A 27822-nucleotide genomic window follows, 5' to 3' on the forward strand; every position below is an offset into this window, starting at 1 on the left:
AATAAAATATTAAATGTTTTTAAAGTAACCGATTGTAATTTTTTTTTCTTAATTCCAATTTTAGATAGTTCAACAGAACCCTTAAATCCAGTAACCTTTACGTAGGAGTGTTGCATAAATCATTTGTCCGGTTAACTGAAAATTATTATCTAGGACACAATTAATTGCCACGGAATTCAGAACGACACCTTCGTTAGCAATAAATCTTTGGTAATCCGATCTGACTACTGTACTGCTTAGTTTATATGTAAGGGCTTATGTATAAGATACTGCGGTTACGGTTACAACATTTCTGGTTGGTGCGGTTGTATGGCAAGTCGCCCACTGGTGTGGCTGTTGGTAAATGATGAGGTATCATCCTTTTACAGGCTATTCAGAACTACATTCCTGATAGATAAGCTGGTTTCAATTTAAAAAAAATATTGTCTTTTGCATTTTTTCATTTGTTTGCTTTTTGTGTTTTACAAATCAATAGTATTTTACGCTTTCATTTAGTAACAATAGTGTTTAGCTACATTCATAGATAAATTGGTGCATTTATATTTGACACTATCAAAAATCTTAACCATAAATGTAGCCTATAACCTTCGTATTACCAATTACTATGGATCTGAAATTCGCAGGCATCTCGTGCAAATATTGAGCAACCGATACGAATATTATGGAGATTTTAAGCTCTTTTCCCACGTATGCTTGCTTCACATCGCGTAATGCATGCGCAGACAGATGGTTCCACTGCAGTTGGACCTGGTATAGCCATATTTTGGAAATTTAGTTTTCTATTTCTAGATCAGGCTTTAATTACGTTCATGGTATTACAGGTAAATAGTAAATATGAGAATAGTATCAAAGAAATTAAGATAAAATGTTGAGCGCTGTATTTTTCTACTGTCTACTTTTTCTTCAGCCCACACCACCAGTCGCCTTTGCGCATTATCGTAACTTTTTTAGTACAATTAAAATAATTAGCCCTCAATCGAAGGTCTTCAATGTATCTCAAAAGTTGTATTCAAAAGTATGTTCAACTTCAATGTCGAAAAGAATGTTTACAGTTTGTTTTGTACTAGCAACTTTTGACCCGGGCTACTCAAATCGTTGTGCAATATGGAATAGGGAATCGTGTTAATAAGAGCCTGCTGGTCCTCTCTCTACTAGCTCCATGGTGTTGTGTTGTGCAAGCATGTTCATGGGGTACAAATGGTACGTTTCGCGGCGTCGTGATTTGACGCGGTGCCGTTTTGGACACAAGCATTTGTCTAGTTGCTTCACCTGTGTTAAATGGCTTAGCTATTGTGGTTCTATAACCATAGGGCATATTTATGATGTAGGTATTTATTAAAATTGATGTAAGGTAAACACGGTGGCTAAAAATAACTACATTCCCGTTGCCAGGGAGGTTTTGGGATTATACTGAACATAATCCCAAAACCTCCCTGGCAACGGGAATGTAGGGAATGTAGCCATCCTGTATACATACTTACCCTACAAATAGTAAAAAAAAATACGGTAAAACTTAATAAATTGTACCTGCTTTTATTGTACGAATGCTGCCTTATATTAACTCCTCCTGTATTTTATTTATTAATCGTGACATTTATGCACTTATAATTAATACTGTCAATATCGAGGTGTTAACAACTTTATCGTTATGTAGTTAATTAAAATATAATTCAAACATGGAATACTAATTTTATTGTCTTGTCAAGCGACACCACGATTCGTAGAATAAAGGTTTATTTGCTGTTCATGAATGTACACAATTTGTCATATAAAAAATAATTTGTTGGACATTTAAGAAACAATGTATGAATCCTTATTGGTTATCTGTTTACCTATACCTACCTATGTTTAAGAACCAAGTTGTACACTATACGAAACTATCAAATAGCCGTAATCAGTAAAATTACTTTGGACATTAGACAATGCGTCAAAGACTAGTATCGCTATCCTTTCCATTAATTAAAGACTAGACCAATTTGAAATACGAATGGTCCAGGAATAGTGCCAGATATACTCGTAGAAGTTTTTGTGGCAAAATAAAGTGATTGACAAAATGCAATATCGACGTCTTTTATCGATGTTACCTTAACGTTATACCTACTTAGATATTTATAACATTTTATAAGAAGATACTGATATAAGAAACTACCGTGAAATACACATACACAACAAGTTCGATATCTTCTTCTCTTTTAATTTTTTTCTTCTTTTCTTTTTCTCAAACACTCGTTTCTGCCACAAAAACTACATGAATATGACACTATTTAGTAGTCACTGTGTGACACGAAAATAAAAATAAATAAAATCATTATTATATTTGTTAAGTATTTACCTACTCTAGACAAGTAGGATAGCGTCAAGGGCATGAATACATACTAAAAATAATATATTTTACATTGTAAAGACGAATAGCTGTGCGTTTCTGCATGTCCCACGATTATTACTTACATGTTTACAAAGAAGGCTTATGCTTCGCTAGAAAAGGTAGTACTAGATTTTTCTCCCATCATCTCACCGAAACTAGCCATGGAATGCTATTGAAAAAAATTACTTTGTCAGTCGGTACAGGACATCCATTAATTGGCAATACGCCCTTTAAAATTCCCCATTAGCGTGGTAAAGTGCGTAGTGAGCGTTGTCAGTCCGTCAGTCGTTAGTCGTCAGTCGTAAGTTAGTCGCGGTGATTACCTTGTCACTGGTCGCAGGTATACGTCGTGTTGTCGGGAATTTATCTCACTTGTTTTAGTAGATTTATAATTAGCAGTATAAAGAGATGTATAGGTATGTTCTAGGGATTTATTAAACGAGATTTTATTATACTAATAGTGATGGTTAGATCGTGAATTGTATCGAGGGGTGTAAATTTGGTCAATTCAACCTCAGACGCAAACAAATTGTAAATCGTAAAAGGTTTAAGACTTTGTGGTCTGAAATGGTTTTTAGGGGTCCGTACCCGAAGAGTGCTAATAAGACCCTATTTCTAACCTTACATCGTTCGTCTTCCTGTTCCTGAAAGTTGAGGACATTAAATATTTAGTTGTAGTGGGTATGTGAATCGCCATAGGTATACCGCAACCAGCATAGTCTTTAGTTTGCATCAAAATTATGTGACGTCAGGTCAGCTATACAATATTACCCGCAACTATTCAAAATATCTAACTTAATACGTAATAACGGTGCAAACGCCACAGACCGCATAAACTCATACAATTTGTGTACAACCTAGACCTAGAAAATTGTAGCGGCTATATCTCAATAGCAAACGCCAAATAAACCATCCATGCTAATGTAAAGTCAATAGAAATGCTAAAATATAGGCAGATCAGCAGCAGTTATTATTGGCACGATTTTATGCTGTGGCATGCCGTAAGTTCGTTTGAGGATTTGACGTTCAAGATAATAGGTATGCAGGGATCAGTTTCGTTCATATTTAAATATATATAATATTTCATAGTTCATTTGCAATTTTGATTACCGACCGTGGATAATCGTACCTACCTAAGTTACAAATAGGTATCTAAAATAAAGGCTTATATTTGTCAATTTCTGATACAATACCCAATGCTTTGCTCTATACCAAGATAAGTCTATTGGTAAATTTAGTCGATTTGATGCATTTTTAAGAGAATTGTCAGAAGAAATCGCTTATTAGCAAAAGTACCCGTTAATCTTAACTGTACCCACATACAGTTACATTTTAAAGGTAATACTTATTAATTATATTTTTTTACTACGCTGAGCGATATAATAACGCTGCATTAATAACATAAAGTAGCTGACATTTAAAAATGTTATTTTCACTTAAAAGTAAAAGGTGTTTTCGTAATTAATTCAGAGCTCCAGTGTTAATTATTTTTTGCACTCATGTATCACTGATATGCACTCCCATACGTGGCTTTATTAAAATTAATCAAAGTCGAGATATATATCAGTGTCATACATGCCGTGTGTGAATGATCGCTCAATGTTCTAGCTCTAATCTACCAATGTAAGACGATGAGTCTATACACCTACGCGTTAAGGCTACGCACACAGCAAATGTATCTTCTGAAGCATATCTATTGAAATTATAATTTAACCTAACGACGCTTGGAAAACATCAGAGAGTCTACTAGAGTTACACTCGTAACAAAAGACTAGTATCAACGAGAATCAATTCTTCTTTCAAAAGAAAGAGGAATTAATTATACATTACTGATTCAAAGGTCTCTATTTCACCAACACAACATGACAATATTAAGTACATATAATGACACAGTCAAGAAGTAACGACGATTTCTTGGAATTATTTTTACTTTTGGATTGTTAAAAAATATCACACGAAAATTCACAAGTTGGCGAAACAGCCGGCCTAGTCCGGGTGACAATCGCTATCGCTACGACAACGTAACGCTTTGTGTCTCTCTATCACTCTTTAATATTAGTGCGACAGTGACAGTTGCGTTTCGATCGCTAAGGAGCGTAAGCGATTGGCAATATGTTGGCTACGCAGCCTGGGTGGTTAAATTACATAGCATAGTATGCCAGACATAAGCACAAAATTGTACTTAGTATATTTTATGAATACGCTGGCTACTAGAGCAATAAATGGATTCATAACAATAGCCTATTCTTTTTGCCTACTAGATTAAAGTAAAATAAAAAAGTACCCACACACGTCGCCTTAAGACAGGTGTCGGGGCACACTGGCGTAACCACGAGGTGTAGAAACTGAATGATTACTAGCGGCAATCGTGATTGCGAGTGACGAACCCGACTGATGTCTTCATTGTGTACAGCAATCACATCTGCCTGTTATCACGATTATAACACATTTCATTTGTAATCTTGTCAATAACGAAATAAAGTCTATTTTTCTGTGTATGGTGTATAATGTTTGAGCATAGTTGAATGCGGCGGCGGTAACTACGCATTGTCGAATGATTGTTTGATTGCCCTGTGTCGAGTATTGTTAGACGTGTCAATGAGATCGTCTTTTAATAATACTTGACCATTTTCTTTCTTTATAACTTGAAGGTAAAAACAATTATTTTCACATTTAACTCATAAAATGGTAATCAGGACGAGCTATTGTAATAATAACAATTGATTACTATTTAACGATAACTACTATGTTAACAACAAGCTGCCTGTTAATAATCGAAGATCACAATTTGAGATTATCTTCAGTATGTAAGTAATACTAAACTGCTACCATAAACAAATCTGGCGGATGTTCAATTATCGACGCCGTTAGATTTTTTAATCAAGCGTAATGTGCGGTAGGAAAGTCGATAATGGTGATGAGACCACCGATTTGTTCTCGTAGCTTGAATCGATGTTACTCATTTCACGTACATCATAGACACAGTTAGTTGATCATTCTTGAGCTTTATTGCAAGGCAGTAAGGTCTAACAACGGTTAATAGTTAAGTGTGTGGTAGTGTCGGGGCATAATTGGGCTGATCGGCTTCCGTCCATCGATTGTGTATTCTCATCGCGTACAGAGCTATATGCCTTGGATGACAGTGGGGCGCTGGCAACTGAGGCAAAGAGTACGACTTCCAAAAGTTGCGAATCGAAATGTATTAAACAAAAGGATATATCAAGCTTTTAAATTCATGTTTGATGGGCAAAGTCCTGTGTATTGCAGACACACCTACATATTTAGTCTTTGACATTGTAGTCATATAATAATAATAATTATTATTATTATTATTCAGAGCCCACTGTGTCCCACTGCTGGGCAAAGGCCTCCCCCCTCTTCCTCCACTCGTCTCTAGTCATATAATACTCATGGACAAATTTAGAGGTACACAAAAAAAGGTTTAATTAGCACCTTTTTTTTGCGTTTCTTCTAAATTTGTCCATGAGGTTAGAATAGTAGCAATTTATTTTAATTACTAAGTGTTTGACTATCTAAAGGTGAAACTTATACATGTAGAGTCTGTGCGGAAAGAGAAGAGGCGTGGAATGTATGGGGCCCAATACATTCAACGACTCTTCTCTTTCCGAACAGACTCTACGAGATTTTTGCACAGAGTGCAACGAAGATAAAAAGTTGGAGTGAAAGTAATTCAAACTAATCAGTAAATTCGCTATGTTTAAAATATTATATTATATAATATTAACTTTGTGACTGGTACATAATTTCTCCTTCACATATGATTTAATGACTTTAATTGGAGTAAGAGTAGCATCAATGTAATATTTACGACACGACACTAGTCAGCGTCATAACGAACTCTTTACACCGGCAATTTCCTGAATATAAAATAAATTATAGGAAACAGACCGCGACCTAACCGTTAAATTGAATTTGTGAAATTTATTGATGCGTATAGATATCAGGTTGGGGTCAGGCAGGGCGTAAGAACTAGTTTATACTAGCACTAGGGTTCGGTCCGTTACTTTGCAAAGGAAAGTTGATGCACCTGGTCGATAGAACAAATACTGCAATTGTTAGAAAATCTAAGCAGGAGATTGTGCCATTGCATATTTCAATGATCATAAAAAGTTATGGGTTTCGATGATAATGTTGTAGTTGTAATTGTTTTGACTATTTTTATTTTAAATGTTCTCGCGATTAACATTTATTTAATCATATTTTTTTGTCATATAATAATTATACACTAAGAGGCGAATAGGCCATGTCAATAGATCACCGGTGAACTTTGTTTGGCTAAATACGTTTTCATGATAGATATAAGTTACATCTATCACTCGTTTTATAGTAGGTACCCGACGATAAATATTGAACATCTGTCTTTGGAAAGAGATTCGGCTAATTTTGGCTTCGTAGAGCGTTGTCACACACTACCTTTGTGACGTTTGTCATAAGTTGTCATTTTTACACGTCATCGATTTACCGTAAATTAATAAACTCCATAAAGTGCAGTATTTATTTCATATGAAACGACAATTAATAAATACGATGATTGGTGGTCGTAAACAGCCAATTGTGCAATACCTACGTAGGTATCTAGTCTTCATTTGTTTCTTCATATAGATAGGAACCTACTAGTCTCTCTTTCTCTATTTTAGTGAGGTGCACTTACCGCTGTGTATTCTGCGCAGATGTCGATGGACGTGACGAACTCGCAGACGTCGTCGACCGTCCACGCCGACAGGCGCGCGCGGGCCTCCGCGCATAAGCAGTCGCGCGCCTCGCCTCGCTCTGTGCAAAAAAAATACACTTTCAATGCCTATGGGTTAGCCTGGTTCATAACTGTTCCAAATTTCAAATCAATAGCGTTAGTAGTTCTTGAGATATTTAGCGATGTGACAGAGACGGCGGACAGAGTCGCACTGTAACGGTTCTTTTTTACCTTTTTGGTACGGAACCCGTAAATGATAAATTTAAGCCTCATTTGAATATAGAATCATGCGGGGCACGCTGCATAGAATCGGAAGAATGAAGCCTTCGGTGGTCGTAAATAAAAGTAAATCTTACCTTTAATATGATCTTGAGGTAAGTTCTAAATGTTCTAACAGGATTTCGCTTGTAATTTTTGACGATATGCGATATTTTGACATTAAACTTGCGTTGTTTCGATACGTTAATACCAAGGGAAGCGTGCCAGTCCGATATAAGTAAAAACAAAACAACGATATCCATTTACCAAATTACCCACCAAAACTCATCATAAGATCGGACCCATTATTTCATAGTAATTAATTTCAACGCGAAGACATTTAGTTTTCTTTTCGGTAGCGGCAATTAAATATATTGAAACATAATTGGTTTTCAAAAACGCCGTCGAGTATTTAGACTAATTGAATGGTGCATTTAGTGGATTGCCTCCTAAATGTGAAAGAAATATTGGTTCGAAATTTTGATCGGTGAATCATTGAGGAATGTTAAGCGGTATTTTAAAAGATAACCATTACTTACTAAGATCCATTTCGGTTAAACTGGATTAAGGAAATATTTGGAATAACTTAAATATCATCTCTATTAACTTTGAATAAACTCAATCCTTGATTAGTTCGTTTAACAGATTCTTAGCGGCTCTTCTTGTTAGTTTAAGTAAAGGTACACTTATTTTCTTACGCGTATCTGAAATATTTTTATTACCAATATTTTAAATGTGATATTAATATCTAATATTATTTTTATCGTTTAAAGATTACAATCAAAAACCAACCTATTACAAGAATATACATTGTACATTTGAATGTCTAGGTTGTAGGACACTACAGTATAAGCTGTTACTAGATTTTTGTCAGCTTGCGTCTGAAATGTAATACCTACGACTAGATATGATCTCAGTTGGTTTAAAACGACTTTCAGTAATAATTTGGTTCTGATTATCTAGTTAACTACAATTAAATTTACGAGTATATCAGTTAAATCTAAAATGAGTAACCGGTAACCGGTAACCGCGCAAGGCCTTCATTTATCTTGCATTCTTTTTTAAAACAATGTAGCAATATTTTTTAGAACACTAATTATGATTGAAGCTGTAATAGGTACCTACATAACAAGCTCCAAGTTTTAGCAACACAGTTTTGTAAACCTTATTTCGATGTGGAAAAGGTTTACTAATAGCGCTGTATGTATTTAAATACCTACGTGTATGATGTTTAGATCTCTTATCTAGAATTGTTGCTGACAATAACGTTCTTCTAATAACCACTTTGCCAATGTGAAATCTAATAATCAACGTATGTCATAACTTGTCAAACGTTATCATAAGTGCTTATTATTTTATTTTGCTCGTATTGCAGTTCGAACTCGATTAATGATAATACGGTCGTATGTATGTTAATAAGAAGAGAACTAGTACTATTATACCATTATGCAACAGCACTTGATATTAATCTCTACTTTAATATTTCTGTATTTAGTTTCTACATATATATCGTTAGCTCTACTCGTATATTTAAAACCTGCGGGCGTATGATGGGTATTGCCGTGATATCGTCATTATACACGATGATTTTTAATCGGTGATCAGGAACCAATTTTTCTTATTCAGTCAGCGATGGCGATCACATTTAATTATGAAACCAACCGCGAAATCGCGAAAAAAAAATTAGCTCTCTCATAGAAAATATCAACATCGGACCAACCCAAATGTATGAAACATGCAAATTTTTTTTTGTGATTTCGAGGTTGGTCCCATAGTTAAATGTGATCGCCATCGATGACTGAATTAGAAAAATTGGTTCCAGATCACCGATTACATTTCTTGGTGTAGAGAGGACGGTATTATCACATCGATAACTGCTGTCATCATATAGAGTGAATTTTGACACAATGCGCGCAAATGGTGTCTATGTAATACATCGGGAAGAGTTCAGCGTGAGCGTCCTCTGTAAATAGTATGTACCTATACAGTGCATGACTGTGTACCTAATATTACTTAACAATGTAATGTTTAATGTTATTAATCTTCATTAGATACCGGGTATCTCGCGCTTTGCTACGTTCTCGCCCGCCGCAGAATGATGCAGTGCTGTTCCGGCGCGCTTGCGTCTCAAGCGTTCCGCGACCCACTCGGGAACCGAATTATGTAATATTACTAACTATAGTATATTACTTACCCTGACGATGGTCTTAACCTGGACGATGACGCTTGGTTTAAGACACTCGCAACTAAGCGAGCCAAGCGTCATCAGCCCGACATCTGTTCGCCACGGGCACACTATTACACCTGCCTGTTTTGCGGTCGTGGTTGCCGCTCTCGTATTGGCTTATACAGCCATGAAGAATGTTGTCGCCCTGCCTGACACTGTTTGTATAGTCTGCAATAGACTGAAAGGCCTATAGTATCTTACCATCATTAGACACGGGGTCCCTCTCGCCGCTGTCGCTCCTGGTGCTCGGGCTGGCGGAGAGCCTCGCGCGTTTGGCCGCGCTCTCGCCCGCTGCCGACAGATCCAGCGGCGAGTGCTCCGGTGCTGTCCCGGCGCGCTTGCGTCTCGAGCGCCCTCCGCGGCCCACTCGGGATATCGCTAGCAGCGTCTGGGAAAAATTGTCGATGTTAGGGCGGCACTATTTTGTGTAATTAGGGTTGGGCAAATAAAAAAATGGGAAAGTTTGTAACACATCGATTGTTTGTATTATATATTAGAAAGTACTTCAAACTATCGATAATAATCTGAGAAAACTTTACTTTAATATTATAACAGAACATTAATAATAAGCTACTAGAGAATATATCAAGTACATGCAACTCTTACTATATGTATTTCAAGACCAAATTCAAATGAGAAGATATAAATTATGTCTAAGCATAACGAGTAGCTAAAATTGGCTGCTAATTTTCACAAAGCATACTTAATGACAGGTAGTTTGTTACGCTGCAATGCTAACTATGATTTATTTTGAACCGGCAACTGTTCAAAGCCTGATAAAGTCGTTTCATAATCGCCTCCAAAAAGCAGGTAGCGAAACTCAACTTTCTTTAATTTGATAAATTAAGACAAAAGAGAGTGTCGTCGACCTCGGTATGATCCATCGCTGAGTGCTCGGCTGGTCAGAAGGCATACGGCACTGAGTACTGAGCCGTTGAGCTCTGAGCAAACATGAAAGGTGAGCCGTTATCTGATCGAGAGCGCAAGCATTCATCATAATAACGTACCCACCCGTCACGCTAGCTACCCGCGGGTCAAATTGCAATCTATCTTTTTTAATTGCTCACTAAAAAAGGCTCATGCGTTCTAATTTCATATAAAATTCAGACGCGCGCGGCGTGAAATGAACGCGTGCGCCGGCTGAGAAACAGATGGCAAGATTTATTTACCCTTACCCATTGCCTTTTAAAGATGAACACGACACCAATTTGATGAAGCAAACGGGACATTTCACTTTGCCCAGGCTATCGAGAATCTGCATGGGTAAATAACTGAAGGTAATCGTTTGTTACTGACCAACGCTGTGGGCGATCCCCCGTGACCATAATAGAATGCAGCTTAATTGATTGTTCAAGCTAATTTGAATCAGCAGCGGAAGATCGTGACGCAACCCCGATTCTACGGCTAATTGCCTCGGAAAACAGCTTTATTGTAGCCCTCATTGCAACATATGAGCGATATCATCATTACCCAGTAATAAAGTATCTCCAACTCGAGTAATCCGCTCGTGTCATAAAGACACGCTGACGATTGAGACAAATATAATAACGCCCATTTTGTATCATTACGCTTTTTTATTAGAAAGTCAGAGTCATAACTGTAACAATTTTAACGCTGCAATATCCGCGTGCTCACTGCACTCGTGTGTAAAAAGTCATCTAATTTAAAAGTCGAGCGGCGGTTTGATTTCACATCCCATCAGTACATCACTAGCGTGTCGCGGGCGCTCGGCGCGTGCCACCGCCAATTAGTGAAGCTCCAGTTCCTTTACAGTCGAGAGTCGAGCGAGCGAGTCGACGGCGCGCGCGCAGGGTAGGGTTGTTGCCAGATCGTAAGACACTATTATCGGGAAAAATATAAATTTTTCGGGATTTTAAGACTTAAGTCGGGAAAAAAAATATTCAAATTAAAGTAATTGTATTAAAAACAACGATATTTTATATTATTGGCACTACGTCAGCTGCTCTGTCCCGGTACGCCCCACGCGCGCGCTGGCGCGCTTGACGCGGGTCGCTCGCTCCCTCGACGACAGTTTGGAACTTGAAATTATTGTTTTATAACGTGAAGCTGTTTTTCGGGACAGCTTTCACTTTGTCGAGAACACATGCTAAAAATCGGGAAAATCTCACCAAATCCCGACCATCTGGCAACCCTAGCGCAGGGGCGGGGCGCCGCCATTACCCTACCGGCGCGCGCGCCGCGCCGCGAGCCTATACCCCTTGCAATTAACACTCTTTCCACGTTATCTGCACTCCAAGGAAGTGTAAAGGTCATGAGCCTTATCAGATTTAATTGCCTTCATTATTACTGGAAAGGAAGCGTGCTACCCGCCGCGCATTATGATTTTAAAGAGCTTCAAATTAACATAAACGAGCGCTCGCCTCTAGATGCTAGACGCGATAGAGCCTTATGAATTTTACGATCCCTCGAGACATTTTAATCACAGCCGTGAACTATGAAACCGGGTAAAACAGCAATTAAAACAGGAAGGTCAGTGAGTACGGGCATATAATAATTAATATGAATTTAAATCGTGCTTTTGAAATTAAAACCCAGCTGACCGTAAATTATTTCATAGGGGCAGCGGCTTCTTAAGTAACGAGGATTACCTAATAACGTTGCGAGTATTTTTGATTATTTTTACGATAAAAAATGGTTTCACTCGCTTTTGTACAGTCACAGCGAACGAAGGTAAAGGCAGTTATATGACATCGTTGGGATGTTAGTAGTGCTGTAGTATATCAAATGTCTTGTCAACTTTGATAAAATAGAGGGCAACTGTACCGATTGTTTGCTTAGATCATCGACATCCTGTCTCTAACCGCTAACTACCTACGCACGCGATGCGTTTCCTACTGAAACGCAATTTGGACAAGATACTTTTTGTACTTAATTGAGACGATTATGTCAATACTTTGTTCAAGCCTCAATACTAGGTAGTTTATTTTTTTCAAATCTTATTTTGGGTAAAGTTGGAATAAAAAAATACTAGCCAGATTTCGATTTACTTGTTTAATGAGGGTGAAGCTACATACCGTAGTTGAGTTAATTTGTTTTCGGATCGACCACCAAGCGAGTTATCGTTTTTGTGGGTTTGAGAAGAGGCGTATTTTATGTACCTACTTGTTGGAATTTTATTACATACCACAAAAAGTATAGGTATCTAGACGTTTTTCTTTTATATATCTACGTAAATAAGTATATGTTCAGTACGTCATTTGTTCATCGTAGGTACATCATACGTAAATATGTTCATAAGGCAGAGCTTTAGTAGATAGTCTTGTGACATCTTCTAGCAATTCTCCTGGACAAGATCTAAACCACGTGAACGAATTTATGAAGGCAGCCGTGTATTTTAAATTTTTGAAGGTAGGTTAGAGGGCATTGGACAAATAACATCTGATCCGTTGAACCAATGGGAAAATCTACTTTTTGTGTAACAATGACCTCCTAGTTCCTAGTAACTAGTGTGCTAGTTGTGAGGTGACACATGAATAGTGACGTACCTTAGTCGAGCTCATGTCGAGCATGACGGGGAAGGCGGGCAGCCGCGGCGGGCCGCCCTGCTGCTTCGCCATCTTTGTGAACAGCCCGCCGAGCGGCGCGTCCGTCGCCTCCTGCGCCGGCGCACGCTCCGCGCCGAAGCCGTTCATGCGGTGGAAGTAGCTGGGGAATTCAAATGTATTTAGAATTTTTGTATTTTATTTTTGTGGTTCACACTTGAGTGACATACTTCATTTTTGAGTCGTTGAAATGATCGTGTCACTCGAGGGGCTAAGTTAAATTAATTAGATAGCGTGAGAGCGTGGCATCTGGTGCTTTATTATATGTACAGAGAAGCCCGATTTAAAACTATTATCTAGTTTGACTAACACGAATATGTTGAAATAGTTATTGTAGAGTGACAGAATATCTGTAATCATAACTCTCAATATGCAAAGTTGTGGTCATTAAAACACAGAAGTATCATAAACAATACTATGAATACATTTTGCCAAATTTAAATATTAACTGATTATATTCGCCTTAATGTATGAAAACAGAATTCTGACGACAAATTAGATGCATTCCGCATACTTGACTAATACAGACACGAGATAACTTATTGATTCATAATAATTATTGACAGAGGTCAGCGAACCCCGAAACATGAGCAATTCATTAATATAACATAAGTTCACGCGGCGACGATCGGTTCTCACGAATCATGTAAATTTGTCGACTAAACGTAAGTTATCGAATCGATTAATATGCTAATTGGCTGGGGCATCACTAGTCGGTCGGTGAACCGTCCTAGTGTTGTGACATGCCGTGTGAAATGTCGAGAGTAAATAGGAAATGGCTTGCTTAAAATGATCGAGTGTTTCCTTTCTTTAATATCTAGATTCTAGATAAACTTATTAATGACCGTTATTGATAGTTTTCTCTCAGGATTACGGCTTAATAACATTGACCTTTCTACTGTTGCTATCTTAATTTCGTCTGGTGACAAGCAAAAGTCACTAATTATTTAAAAATAAATAAACAAAAATCAACCTTATTTGAGTACTAATATGGTTCACTATGGCTATGACCTTGTGGTGGTAATTAGTGAGTTTTGCTTGTCACCTGACGATTTGTTGTAACCTAATATAGTCAGGTTACAACCAAAACTCACTAGTTACCACCACAAGTTCATAGTCATAGTGAACCATATTAGGTTAATTTATGTTTAATTATTTTTTAGTAATTAGTGACCTGACGATATGTATATGTACTCGTACACCCTTATTAACCTACCATAATAACTATGATAATAAAAAATACCGTATTTCGCTTTGAGTTTTTTATTAGTAAGTATTAATGAATGGAAAGAAAATAAAACCAATAAATTAAAATTCTCTTTTAACTTCTGAATTTCGAAGGCGTGACTCAGGTATTAAAATCGGCACGAGCCATTATCGCAATGAGCGTATCGGTAAGTGCATTATAAAAATTCCCATTAGTTTAAGCCTTTTAACTTATTGAAGTTTTAGACAGAAAAGATATCAGATATCACACATATTTGTCTCCTAATTACTTTTATTAGGATTTTTATGCTACCTGTTAAAGGAATGTAAATGGTTTGAAGTGCCGCCGTATAATTAATGCATTTATTCAGTTATTTCAGATATTTTAACATTAGGTAGGATTTTGAAAAATAAAATTAGTTTCGAATGAATTGCGAACTGGATTCGTTAAGGCAGGCGTTATGGATTGAGACACATTTGGCGTAAGCCGTAAACATTTTACGAGTCACATTTATTCGTTCCATCCGGCCCTCGAGATAATTCTTCGTGACGTTTTAATAACAGTAAGCTAGTTAGCTTGGAATAATTGTGGCTAGCTTTAGAGTAGATTTACGAACGGTCCCCCTAGCCCAGTTTGGGAGTGAAGCTGCCTACGAAGAAGCTGAGAGGTCCCAGGTTCGTATCTCGGGACGGGCATTTATTTCTCTGTTTATCATGGATGTTCACGGCGAATATTCCAAGTTTAATAAGATACACATGTAGGTATCATATGCGAGCCGAAGGCATAGGCAAGCATAGCAAAAGTAAGGATACATTGCTACAAATGCACCAAAAGGAAGTGATCGCGTCCGAGATGTTGATAAGAATGATTAAAATGTCGACTATAGCTTAATGTAATTTTGCCTATACTGTGTTAGCGCCGTAAGCGGTCTCTACTCTCTGAATCCAGACTAGTTTACATCCTTTGTGCAGGATGTCGTAACACAACTGTTGTCGGAAATGGCTGTTACAGTAATGGTTAATACAGAAACCAGACTAGAGTCAACCAGTTTAGCCTGTCAGTATGGAGATTTTATTATTTTATTACTCTATGGCCTGCCATTCAGCAATGGTTGGTATATTATCAGACGTAACTGAAATAAGGCTGCTGCATAGCTAGGTCTTAAATTCTAAATCTTAGTTGACCTTGACTCTCGTGTATGTGTTGTGTTGTAGGTAAGTTGGTATACGAAGAAAATGCGCCCCAAGTACTTATTACCTACAACGGCTTCGCTGATTAAATTTGGTTTTGGTTTTTGTATTGACTACAAGAAGTGTGCAAACTGAGTAGAACTGAGCGGGGCGTGCAGCAGCGCGGTGCTGCGCATAAAAAAACAAATGCTAACCTATGCCAGCGGTCTCAGTTGTCGCTTGTCGCCACGCAACCCACCGCACGTGTACCTACTTGTCGAAGCCAAAGTCGTCAAAAGTAGGTATCTGTACTTTCTGATAGGTACTCCCCCTCGTTAGGCGCTTTTCTGGCCCCTGTTTCACCTGATAATGACAAATCACTTTACATTGCTGGTCCAAACAAGTAACTAACGTACCGTTACCGACCCGGAAATTTTCTGTAAAATTGTCAGTGTCAGAAGTCACTTGTCAGTGTGGTGAAATAGGCACCTGGTAGTGCAAGATCTGTGGTGGTACTCACTCGTTAGGCGGGCTGTTGTACCGCGCCGCGAGGGAGCGCATGATGTCAGAGTAGTTGCGCGGTGGGTGCGGCGGCGGGGCGTGCGGGCTGCCGCGCTCCGGCGGCGTGCCCGGGTACGACGACGTTGACGGCGTCACGCTGCGGGATCTGTCGACAACAGAATCTTTTAGCCCCAATTTTTCCAAAACCTGATGACTAAAGGACCGATCAGCATATCAGGTGTAACCAAGCTACGTTTTATTGCCCAAGTGCTACGTCTAGTACCTGGCGCTGCTATGAGATATCTTTGTCTTGTCAATGCCAAAACGGTGCATAATCTGCGAGTATACTGGAGATGTATTTTGCGTTTATGTCATACAGTCTGCTGTATAAGCGGTAGGTAAATATATTTATCAACGTATTTAAATCGTGCTGATCCTTTACTGCAGTAGTTACAGTTTTAGTGGTGAAAATGCTACTTTGGGAACTCTGCGATTATATGTGGCTTGTGAACTAAATCGCTGCAAGTATCTTAGGTTTATATTATCCTTTTACCAGGCGTGGCTCACTCCGCGATTTCGTCACTTTGCTACAGGTAGCTAAAAGTAGATCCGTTCCACATCAATTTTGGTGGCTAGCCATAAGCCGCGCGTGGCACTGTCGCCACCTAGCGGCCATCTGTCCTGATCGTAACAGACGCGTTTTGTTAGAGAGTGAGTCTTCTGTACCTAGTACTATTATTTATTCTGTGCTTTTACTCAGTGGAAACCTTTATTAGCGTTATAATAAGGTATCGTAGGAGGGCCTACACGCGTTGTGTTTACAAAGTTACAAACTTACACATATCGCATGGAGTTTCCGTAGGCGTACAATCCTAATTGGCCTTAGGTCCGGCATTACAACACCCGTCTAGATACTAGTAGATATCGTTTTATGCTCCATAGAAATTTAAGGTTGGGTTATTTTATTCAATGCCACATTACATGAGTGTTATTCAGTAAGTACCTTTATATTTAGGTACAAACTGAATAAACTACACAAGTATAGAACTTGAACTTTATAACCATTCTCAAAATTCTTTTCCTGAAAAAGTGTTCCGAGAATTCCCAATTTTTGTTCTGTTGCGAGCCTGCGAGGTGCTTTATAAGTTGAAGTACATATCTTTTGGATTATCCTCTGACCGTCTTAATTCTGACGTGAATTGGAACTACCTGATAGAGTGTCTAAAGGCCACTTGCACCATCCCACTAACCCGGGGTTAAGTATCCGGTTAAACCATTAACCCAGTGTAAAATTGTACTGGTAACCATGGTAACTCTAGGCTTAACCGGTTAACCCCGGGTTAGTGGGATGGTGCAAGTGTATTTGTTGGAGGTTTGGTATGTGAGTATGAGTAACCTAGGCGTGGAGTCGTGCAGACTGAGCCGTTCGATCCGGTATCTTCTTCACCTGACTCAAGATACTACTTACTAGTATTGCTCTAGCTAGAGAGGCAGTTACCTGGAGGCGGTGGAGTCGTGGGGGCTGAGCCGCTCGATCTTGACGTGCGGCGGCGCCGGCGCGGGCGCGTGCGCGGGCGACGCCGCATCGCGCGCGCAGCGCCGCGCCCCGCCGCCCCCTCCTTCACCTGAGGACAAAACAAAACACTGTCAGTAAAGTCAATTTAAAATTCATTCCTTGCAACCGTCGTATTTAGCGCACTGATCACCATCATCTTGACAGATGATTTATGCAGCGTCTGTAAGCGAGGAACAACGTCTCTCGCTCGTGGCTGTATAAGCCAATGCGGGACCGGCATTTGTGACCGTATTTGTGGCAGCTGAAGCAGGCAACCATGTCGGCATCATTAGGTGGATTGTGCCTCTGCGCGTTTTTGGGCAAGGTCTATGGAACAGTTTGGAACGATGCGTTGTCGTGGATTTCGCGATCTTTCGCGATGGTACCCTCCCATAACCTCCTCTCCTCCTCTGGTGCGTTATGGTATCACCATAACGGAGATAAATCACTATAAAATTAAATCAAAAATCTTAAGTTACGTTACAAGACGAGGGTAACGTTAAAAAAATGATATGAAAACTTGATGTTTCACGGCTTAACTATGCCTTTACATTTATAAATATGTATGTACTGACTAGCTAAAACCTTATACTCAAGTACCACAAACTGCATACCGGGGTCAGTTCTCCAGGCGACTTTATCACGCGACACTGTCACGCACATTAATCCGCCAGATGGCGGTGAGATTGCCGAAAGAATCGCCCGCGTCAAAAGAGCCGCGATGCTATCTAGCGGGTCGTGATCTTTCGCGGCATTATTTGATTCTAAAGTAACATAACCTCAAAATAACTTTCTCTGATAATTATGAGTAACGAGTCTAGGCACGAAGGGAGTGGAAGATAAAACGGATTATAAGAATGGTGACGTTTTTGGAAAGTATGCGTTATTCCTTAGTGTAAAATTGTAGACAGCTGTATCTTAAATCTATTTCAAATACCTATTAAAATACAGATTGAAATCGAATGTGTTTAAATTTTGTAGATTTACTATTTTCTTGTAAGTAATTGCTCAGCGCAGGATTTTACCTATTGATAGGTTGTTAATTAAATGAAGAAAATTGTTGTCCGAAAGTTCCGAAACACATCATTTTAACCACTTCTACATATTTATAACTAGGTAATTTCTAGTAAGTTTATTCGAGTTGATATGGAGTAAATTTTTAATAACTTTACCTAGGTACTTGTAAATATTTTCTACTTCAAAATATTGTCATACAATATATATTTCTTCCTTTTTTACTTTATATCACGATTGACCAAGTAGATACACGAATGTCGTGTTTATTTCAACACTCGTTGATTTCGTAAATGTTTAAAGATAAAGAAGATTTACAAAAATGAATCCCTGTTATCAGAAATAAAGATTCTTACATTTCGCGTACACATTTAAATTATTTGCGGATCGGTTCGCAGATACGTCGGCACGCGTGAAATTTGTCAAACGGCGCATTTCTGTCACGATAGTGACAAATGGCGACAGCTTGCAGATTTCAGACAGATCACTTCACTAGATAGTGTATATAAAGGTATAATGGCTCCTCTACACGATGGGCCAGCGCCGGCCACTCCAAGGGACGCATTTATGCGTTAGAGGGAGCAAGTGATATTGCTATCTCATTCTACCGCATGGCTGCGTCCCTTGGAGTGGCCGGCGCTGGCCCATTGTGTAGAGGAGCCATAAGACGACTTGCGCGTACCACGCATTGGCGTGTACTACCCAAGTAACATTTTAGTCCTATAATTTTAGTTTTTATCGCTAAAAGCTTGTATAGACGTCGTATTAAGGTTTCAGAGATGACCACCTGTCGTATAAAAGCGCTTGGCAACACCTTTTTGCTCTATAGGCTTATACAGCTAATATATTCTATAAGCAATTGATGTAAAGGTTTACATCATCATTTTATAGAGCCGTTACAGGCGTGTACTATAACAGGTTCAAATATAATCACTATAGAGCAATATTACTGTATAATAGTATTTGGAATCACTTTTATGCAACTAATTTGCGCTATTAAGGTTCCCTGCCAAGCCGCTATAGTTTTGTGTTTTAATAGTGACAAAAACCCAACTATACAACGATTTTAGGATATAGTGGCTTTAGAGATGACTGCTATAGTACATAATACTTTAGTAGTTTGCGCTATTAAGGTTCCCTGCAAGCCGCTATAGTTTTGTGTTTTAACAGTGAGAAAAACCCAACTATACAACGATTTTAGGATATAGTGGCTTTAGAGATGACTGCTATAGTACATAATACTTTAGTAGTTTGCGCTATTAAGGTTCCCTGCAAGCCGCTATAGTTTTGTGTTTTAACAGTGAGAAAAACCCAACTATACAACGATTTTAGGATATAGTGGCTTTAGAGATCACTGCTATAGTACATAATACTTTAGTAGTTTGCGCTATTAAGGTTCCCTGCAAGCCGCTATAGTTTTGTGTTTAAACAGTGACAAAAACCCAACTATACAACGATTATAGGATATAGTGGCTTTAGAGATCACTGCTATAGTACATAATACTTTAGTAGTCATATGAACACTATTATAGAACTGTTTTGCTCTATAGTAGCGTTTTTGGGACATATTTATAGCGTTAAAAAGCGCTTTAGTAGTTTTTAAATCCCTATTATATCTCATCGCTGTAAACGTCACAATGACTCTTTTATATCACAAAACTGTTGTATAGTGGTTTTGTTTTTTCTTTTAAAAGACAACAGCGTTATAGCTGAGTTTTTATGTCTTTTATAAACCGAGTTAGATACATAAAGGTAGAAAACGACTACTTGTAAATGATCAATTTGATCTGTAATGGCTACTTATATCTTGCTTATATAAGTTCAGGCCTAAGCCACATAATGTGGTTCCGTACAAAATATTTTTATATTTTAATGAATTGATAAAAAAGACCCCAGTGATATTAGTGATTGTAGGTGAGATTTATCATCAATGATTTAATACAAGCATAAAATCGTGACGGTTTAGATATTTATCGACATCCATTATTAGCACATTTTTTTTACCAATCTCATTGAAAAAGGAAACAACAGTAATGACTACATCTAAATTAAAAAAAAATCCTATATCTTTCTAAAGAGTTTGTAGGTGCAACTGGGTCACAGCAAAATTCTTTTGGAACCCTAATTTTAATCATGATGGCGGTGAATATTTCGTCCTAAGTTCTATAGTTAGCCTATAAAAGCGTCGGATTTACTTCTTGGCTGTATAGTAGTAACTATGGTGAATATCATAATATTTTATTAAATTATTTTATTAAAAACATAAATAAATCGAGGGGGCATTTAAAATTCCTCATTAACCTAATACTATTCTAACGGTAAAACTTCCGTCCCATATACTTTTTGCACTAAAGACCGAATTATTCGACATCTAAATGGCGCATATTAATATAACGTCTTTATTTATCACCATTTTACTTAGTACCGTTTTTGTGAAGTAAACACACAACAAGTAGTAAAGGAACTATGAATTCTACAATAGTATAAAAAAGCACTATAATAGAATTTCAAATACTACTATAGTATAAAACAAGCACTATAATGGAATCTCAAATGCTACTATAGTATAAATTAACACTATAATGGCGTTTCTGACAACAAATTAGCACAAGAGTCATGCATTACATCACTTTTATAGACCTAAAACGTCACGGCTGACACTGCTACAGGTCTACTATATCACTGAATGGCACTAAAGATGCGCCATTTCGGCTTTATACAACCTTCTTAGGTCTTTTATAGGACCTTAGGTGGTATTTAGGAAACGTTCTATTGACCACTATAGTACCACAAATTGTTACTTGGGTAATAAAGTACATATATGAAATGTGACCGCTCATTTAACTTGTGTCCAACCAAAGTGACAATTTGTGCTCTCGTAATACCAAATATCAACTTAAGTTGAGTGTCAGGGTTGTTGTAGTACCAACTTGAGTGGAATGTAAGAATTTGAGTGGCGCGCTTAAGCATAATATCGCCTATACCATAGAATTCGCATACAAAGACTTACTATAAAGTTGCATATTCTAGGGTAGGTAGTCTGTTTCAGAACATTGTCCACAATCCATGCAAGGTACTTATCGCTGTAGTTGGTTACGTCTTTTAATGAATCAAGAGTATTCACTTAAAAAGTAAATAAAAATACAAGATCGTAAACGCCAATGTTCTTACGGATAACTACATTCTTGAAAGGTTTTCGGCGCCTTTATAGACCGTAATCTGTGATATGAAATGTGTTAAGAGAAATTGGTAATTGAGTAAACTGTTAATTTGGTATTCAAGCTGGAAATGTCTTTCAATTAATCACGATTCTTGGAGAATTCGTTGCGTGTGTGATATTTGGGGTCTACAAATCTGTCAATTTATGTATAATTTTAATGTGTTAATAGGTGGAGGTACCCACAATTAAAGGCTAACGCACACTGCACGCGTAATGCAGCTAGACTCTTGGCTCCCTAGGTAGCTTGCGTTGCGGAAAATATATGAATATACTAGCTACTGCCTGCGACTTCGCCTGCGTAGCGTAATTAATGATGATTTCCGTGACAAAGTGTGCAGAGGAGCAGACACATAGAGGTACACTGGGTTTTATTATACACAGTAAATAACGATAGGTAGGTACTAAATGCTGCCGGAAATCTAAAGAGTCAACTTAGCTTCAACGAAACTCAAACATACGCACGATACGTTACCATTACCGTCTGTCTGTCACCAGACTGTATCTCATGAACATGAAATTTTTACAGATGATGTATTTCTGTTGCCGCGAATCAAGTAAATATTTAAGCGGGGCTCCCATACAACAAACGTTTTTTATAATGGTACGGAACCCTTAGTGTGCGAGTCAGACTCGCACTTGGCCGGTTTTTTTTATTATGTATGTATGACCATGACATTACATAGTACAAACCAGAATTAACATAAAAGTTCCAATTAATAAATGCCCGCGATACCAGAACCGATACTTCCTCTACGATGTCTGTATTTTTATCGACCACCTCACCTTGCCTTCAATTGTTCATAAATTATGGCAAACATAACTTGAGTTACTATAAATAAGCTGATAAGTATACTAAAATGATCATAACCTCATTTTATACTCGTAAACGTACAAGTTACAATATTACATGTGTGAATTAGCAACATTGATGCGATTGACACTAAAGCTGGATAAAATAGGTCGTAAAGCTATATAATGATATAATGAAATACAGAAAGGAGGTATAGATGAATGTAGTTGTTTTTCTATCATTTTCATAATAATGTAATGTATTTTATATCAATTATATACAAGCCGTTTTTGTCCTTGAGTGTAGGTATTTGTAGTGTCAACCAGGGAAGTACGTTTTAAATGTCAAATGATTGATGATAGACTACGAACTGGATTTTGGTTACTCAATTTAAAAGCAATTAGTTCTAGTTATGTCTATAATCAAGAACATAAAATATAAGCTCAATGTACTTACTTACCTAATACACCTAATGCTAATTTTAAATAATAACGTTCTCAAATGAAACAGTAGTAGATATTAATATAATTTAAAATTAAAACTTTCAGAAGTTTGGAGTGGGCACATTATTTGTAAACAATATTTTTTTTAATAAACGCAAGCGACACTACATGTCACCATTTATGGTGTGTCAGGTATTGTCACGATATATCAATTGATATCGCGTTTTATCGTAACATACATGACTTATGGCAAGTTTATTTATGATATTATCTCACAAAATAAATTAATAGTTGTTATGATAGCCGTGAAGTTGTGTACCATAATCGTCAGCTGAATATTTCTCCTCATTGTGTTTATGCTTGTGGTCAGTACAATAGTCATGTTATTTACATTTTTAGATAAATTAGTACCGAAAAAATGACAGGCCTCGTGATATATAGTGCGAACTATCTGCCTTTTCAGACTAACTGGGAATTAATGGAGTCTTTTATGGAGGCTTGGTTGTCTTTGTTGCGATGTTTACAGCGTATCAGCTACTACATGACAAGAAGAAAATACAATTGATACACATTAAATATTAAAGTATTCTTAGCGAGCATCAACATCCATACTTATAAAAAAATATTTTGTCCAAAAAAATAATTGAAAAAAAAAAGGAAAACAAGAAACAAGTGCATGACCTACTTTAAACAAGCGTGTAAATACGATTTTTTCACGCTCAATTAAATTAAATATCATATTTAAGTAAAGTACTGAACATTATCCAATATATATGTATACCTATGTTATTAAATAATAGTTAAGAAAATAAGATAGTAGTCTAATCTTAATGTGCCATCTCATACATTTATTAAAATGAAATAACATTAACATAAAGATTAATGACATAATACAATCCATACAAAGGTGTCTACAAGCTACCGGGCAACCAAACCCATTTCATTTCTGTTATGAGACTTCACCATTAAAAACTAAGTGACTTTGACTACAATGTATTGAATGACCAAGTATAAAATAACGTCCTAACCGTGTATATATTATGGAGAAATTATGTCAAAATGACATTTTCGGAGACATTATACAAGTATAATAATATTAATAATATCGCTTTGTGGGGTATCGCCTACGTGAAAATGGACCATCTTTTACAATTTCTATAGGACGAGTATTTGATATGGTCATTTGGATTTAGTTGACTGTATCAGATTATAGTATGTGACTAATAGTTATGTTCGATATGATAAATCGTGTTTTAAATATACAATCTAAGTGTCTCAAATTGTAGGCGTAGCTTAAAATATCATAAATCTTGATTTACCTCTTATGGTTCGAAAATAGATTCTGGACGAAAAATATTCCATTCGGCTAAGCATTTTGCAATCTGCCATGTTCCCATGGCGCGTTCTTAACCTACTACCAGAGTTCGGACAATTTATCGCAAAAATAAATATTGTTTGGAACATGATACAATTTTTTTAACAATTTAGAACTGCAGTTTTTGAGTATAATCTGGAAATTTTATAAAGATACTGTGTACATAATATGACTTTAATAAATGTTGTCCTATTTTGAGATATAAATGATTTTTGATGGTTTTGCGATGATTTGTCCGATCACTACCCATTAGTCCCATTACCACATGTAATAAAAATTATTTGTTTTGAACTTTAATAGCTGTCAATAGAGTTGAACATCGTATCCGCCATATATGGATTCGTATGCGGTAATGGGTTAAAAATGAACTTACTTATTTACAAGATGATCAATTCTTGCGGACAAATGTATAGCTTAAACCGCCCTAATATTAGTTTCAAGGTAGAAAACGCAAGTGGCGCCAAAGCATAACTTTGGGTTCTAAATTTGAAATCAAAATTGAGCGGTAAACATAACTTTGCGTTCTAAATTTGAAATCAAATATTTGTTGACGGAAGTTATAAGCGTCGATGATAACCGATGTCGGCCGAAAGCGTTCGGGTCACCTGACATTTTAATGAGAGGAAATGCGTACCGTTATCACTTCGGCCGTATAGGCTAGGAGCCGATTGGTAAAAGGTAAGAAAACTATAATTTGTTCTTTAGAATGACAAGCGATGACTCGCGGCGCAACTCATGTGATCAAATGCAAACAGAAATATTTTAAAAGACTTTTCATCACACCAACGGGTAAAGGCTCTCTTGATTGTTCAAAACCCGATAGCAAAGTTGCATTTTATTCAAATGTGAGGCAAAGTAAGCAAATGCAAATTTTGGGTTGTTTGTTATGTTTGCTGATTGAATTGACTTTTAAATGATGATTTTGAATGATAAATATTTAATAAAATTCATTTGGATTTGACTTGGTTTGTTTTTGTTTGATATCTTACAGTTAATATTTTCTTTGGGTTGGTGTGGTGAAAAATGTTGTGTTTCACTCGGGGGCAAATTTTGTTTAACCCTCGTGCTTTGAAACCCTAGCAAAGCTCAAGATTCCATTTTTCGAATCTTTCGCTTGCTCGGGTATCAATGCACGAGCGTTTAAACAACAACTTTGCCCCCTTGTAAAACAAATAACTATTCCATAATTATAATGATTTTCATATAATTTAGCTATTACAATCAACAGTAAAATGTAACCGTCAGTTTCAAAGTAAGCGCTCAATTAACCCTAGGTTCAGTGTTACAACGCGGTTTTACATGCACATTGTTTTCTAATACCCTGACTGAACCTTTGTATGATATTGTATTGTTTAAGTCACAAGACACTGAGTATATTTATTTGTAGGTTATAAGTTACCTATATTAATAGAACTTGCTTAATGAAGTAGGTACATATACCTACTTACATATTTTAATGTAAGCGAAGTAAACTAGCACCGCATATTGCAAGCTAAAATCATCGTATTATCATAAGAACTTGAAGTTTATAGTGGCGATGCCTCTTTCACGCTGTTGTTTTTTTTTAAATCGGTGCAGAATTAGCTTCGGACGGACTTTATCCAGATTATTTCTTACAATACCTAACTGAGGAAGTATTAAGTAGGTTGAAACGTAACTGGTAATTTGCAGCAACTCGTCAATTTACAAATTAATTTGTAAAAACACAACTTTGACAATCATTATTTATAACTAGGTACAGTCAGCAGCAGAAGTTATTAAGCGGGCGACGTGTTAAAAATTATCTTGACACGGTCTTATTATCTTAACAACAAAGTCGCGTCAAGATCATTTTGAACACCTGGCCCGCTTAGCAACTTCTGCTGCTGACTGTGCGTTGTATAATCAGCTGGGTTACCTGCCACTTGACACTACTTATCTAAAATATCTAATAAGTAGTCGTAAATAGACTACATACTAGAAACAGCCGTCACCAGGAAATATACAATTCGAGAGTCATTTTATATTTCTCCTAAGCCAATAATATAATAGTCTGTGTTTAATTCGATTCTTCGTATGTAGGGTTCTTTTGGGGTAGGTTGTATGTAAACGAAAACTGAAACTGTCACTCCGGTTATTCGGAATTCCTCTAATTTAGCTCGCCCCTGCTCTTAACTTAATTCCGTACAGGTCACGGGCATCGTCAAACAAGGTACCGTTTGCAGGCGCCTGACTTGAATGGCGGCCTATTGACGATACCGTTCGCAAATACTGTGCGTGGTGCTTGTTGAACTGTATAGGCGATCTATGTGTGACCTAGGTGAACTAGAATGCTGTACGAAAATATAAAAATACCTAATTGACAAGACCGTAGGTACTTTCGTACCTTTACCTATTTAGGTAGAAAGGGTAGCATACTTCGGCGTAGTATTTTGGGTCTTATTTTATTTAATTACAGCTTAGTATACCCACAGCCACAAAATCGCTTGGCCACGTTATGAATGAATTCATTTATTATTATGTGTCCATGCAATTTTACAACTTGCTGTACACACCTATCAGTGGCGGCGCGCTTAGATTGTTCATAGGCAAGTTGTTCCGGCAAGTCCGTAGCTAAGTTGCCCTTCCTTTTCTCCATAAGTTTAAAGAAAATGGCCCAAGAGCCTGAATATCAGACAAGACGATGGGAATCGAGTTCTATGGACGCTCCGCCACTGATACCTATATTAATTTAGCAAAACTTTATGGGGTAACGCGTCCTAACATCAGCTAACCTCTTTAATTAATAATGTTAATATAATTTAACACATACTATGAAAAATACTTGTCCGTATTAGGACAGATTACCCTATGCCTTAAAAAAAAAATCACATCACAAAACAAACCAAGACCTCACCTCTACTTAAAAGTAAACAAAACCAAATAGTCCATGGGCCAGCTGGTCAAATTTTTGAAAATGGTATAAATTGGGGGTACCAAGTTTCCTTTTCACAGCAGTTAGATAGGCTTATTATGATGTTAAAAAACCATGATTGCCATCTCAAAATGGTAGCTAACAAAAATGGCCGCCAATCCAAGATGGCGGATATTGAGTTTAAAAAATCAACCGTAACTCGAGAAGTATTCGTCCGATTTCATTGCAATTTTTTTTAAACAAAAGCTCTATATGTGAGCTTAAAATTATGTTTACATATTATATCGATAAAGTCGACCGTGAATTAGTAATTAAAGAAATATTGTAAATTTTCTTTTTTTTTTGTGATACTTTTTTTTTTAATTCAGTTTTTACGAAGTATCTCGTACATTACAAAAAAGTTTTAAATGAGACAAAATAGTGTGTTAAATTAGCTTTAATTTGACGTATTATTTGTATGGAACTGATGACTGAAAACACATGGAAACATGAATTAAATTTTACTTCTGTTGAAATTCACCGTTGACTAAA

General features: G+C 37.1%; 1 protein-coding gene across 3 annotated transcripts in view; it reads right to left on the minus strand.

Annotated features, from left to right (window-relative positions):
• Positions 1–27822, minus strand: part of LOC134796222 (polyhomeotic-like protein 2) — a 224447-nt gene that overhangs the window by 57724 nt on the left and 138901 nt on the right. For all 3 annotated transcript variants that reach the window (XM_063768264.1, XM_063768262.1, XM_063768263.1), the window contains 5 exons: positions 17500–17626; positions 16021–16167; positions 13068–13227; positions 9763–9949; positions 7038–7156 (listed from right to left, as the gene is read on the minus strand). In XM_063768264.1, the coding sequence (XP_063624334.1) occupies positions 7038–7156; positions 9763–9949; positions 13068–13227; positions 16021–16167; positions 17500–17626 (740 nt within the window). The remainder of the gene's footprint in view (positions 1–7037; positions 7157–9762; positions 9950–13067; positions 13228–16020; positions 16168–17499; positions 17627–27822) is intronic.

The sequence above is a fragment of the Cydia splendana genome, chromosome 13, assembly GCF_910591565.1.
Source record: "Cydia splendana chromosome 13, ilCydSple1.2, whole genome shotgun sequence".
NCBI classification, from domain to species: domain Eukaryota; kingdom Metazoa; phylum Arthropoda; class Insecta; order Lepidoptera; family Tortricidae; genus Cydia; species Cydia splendana.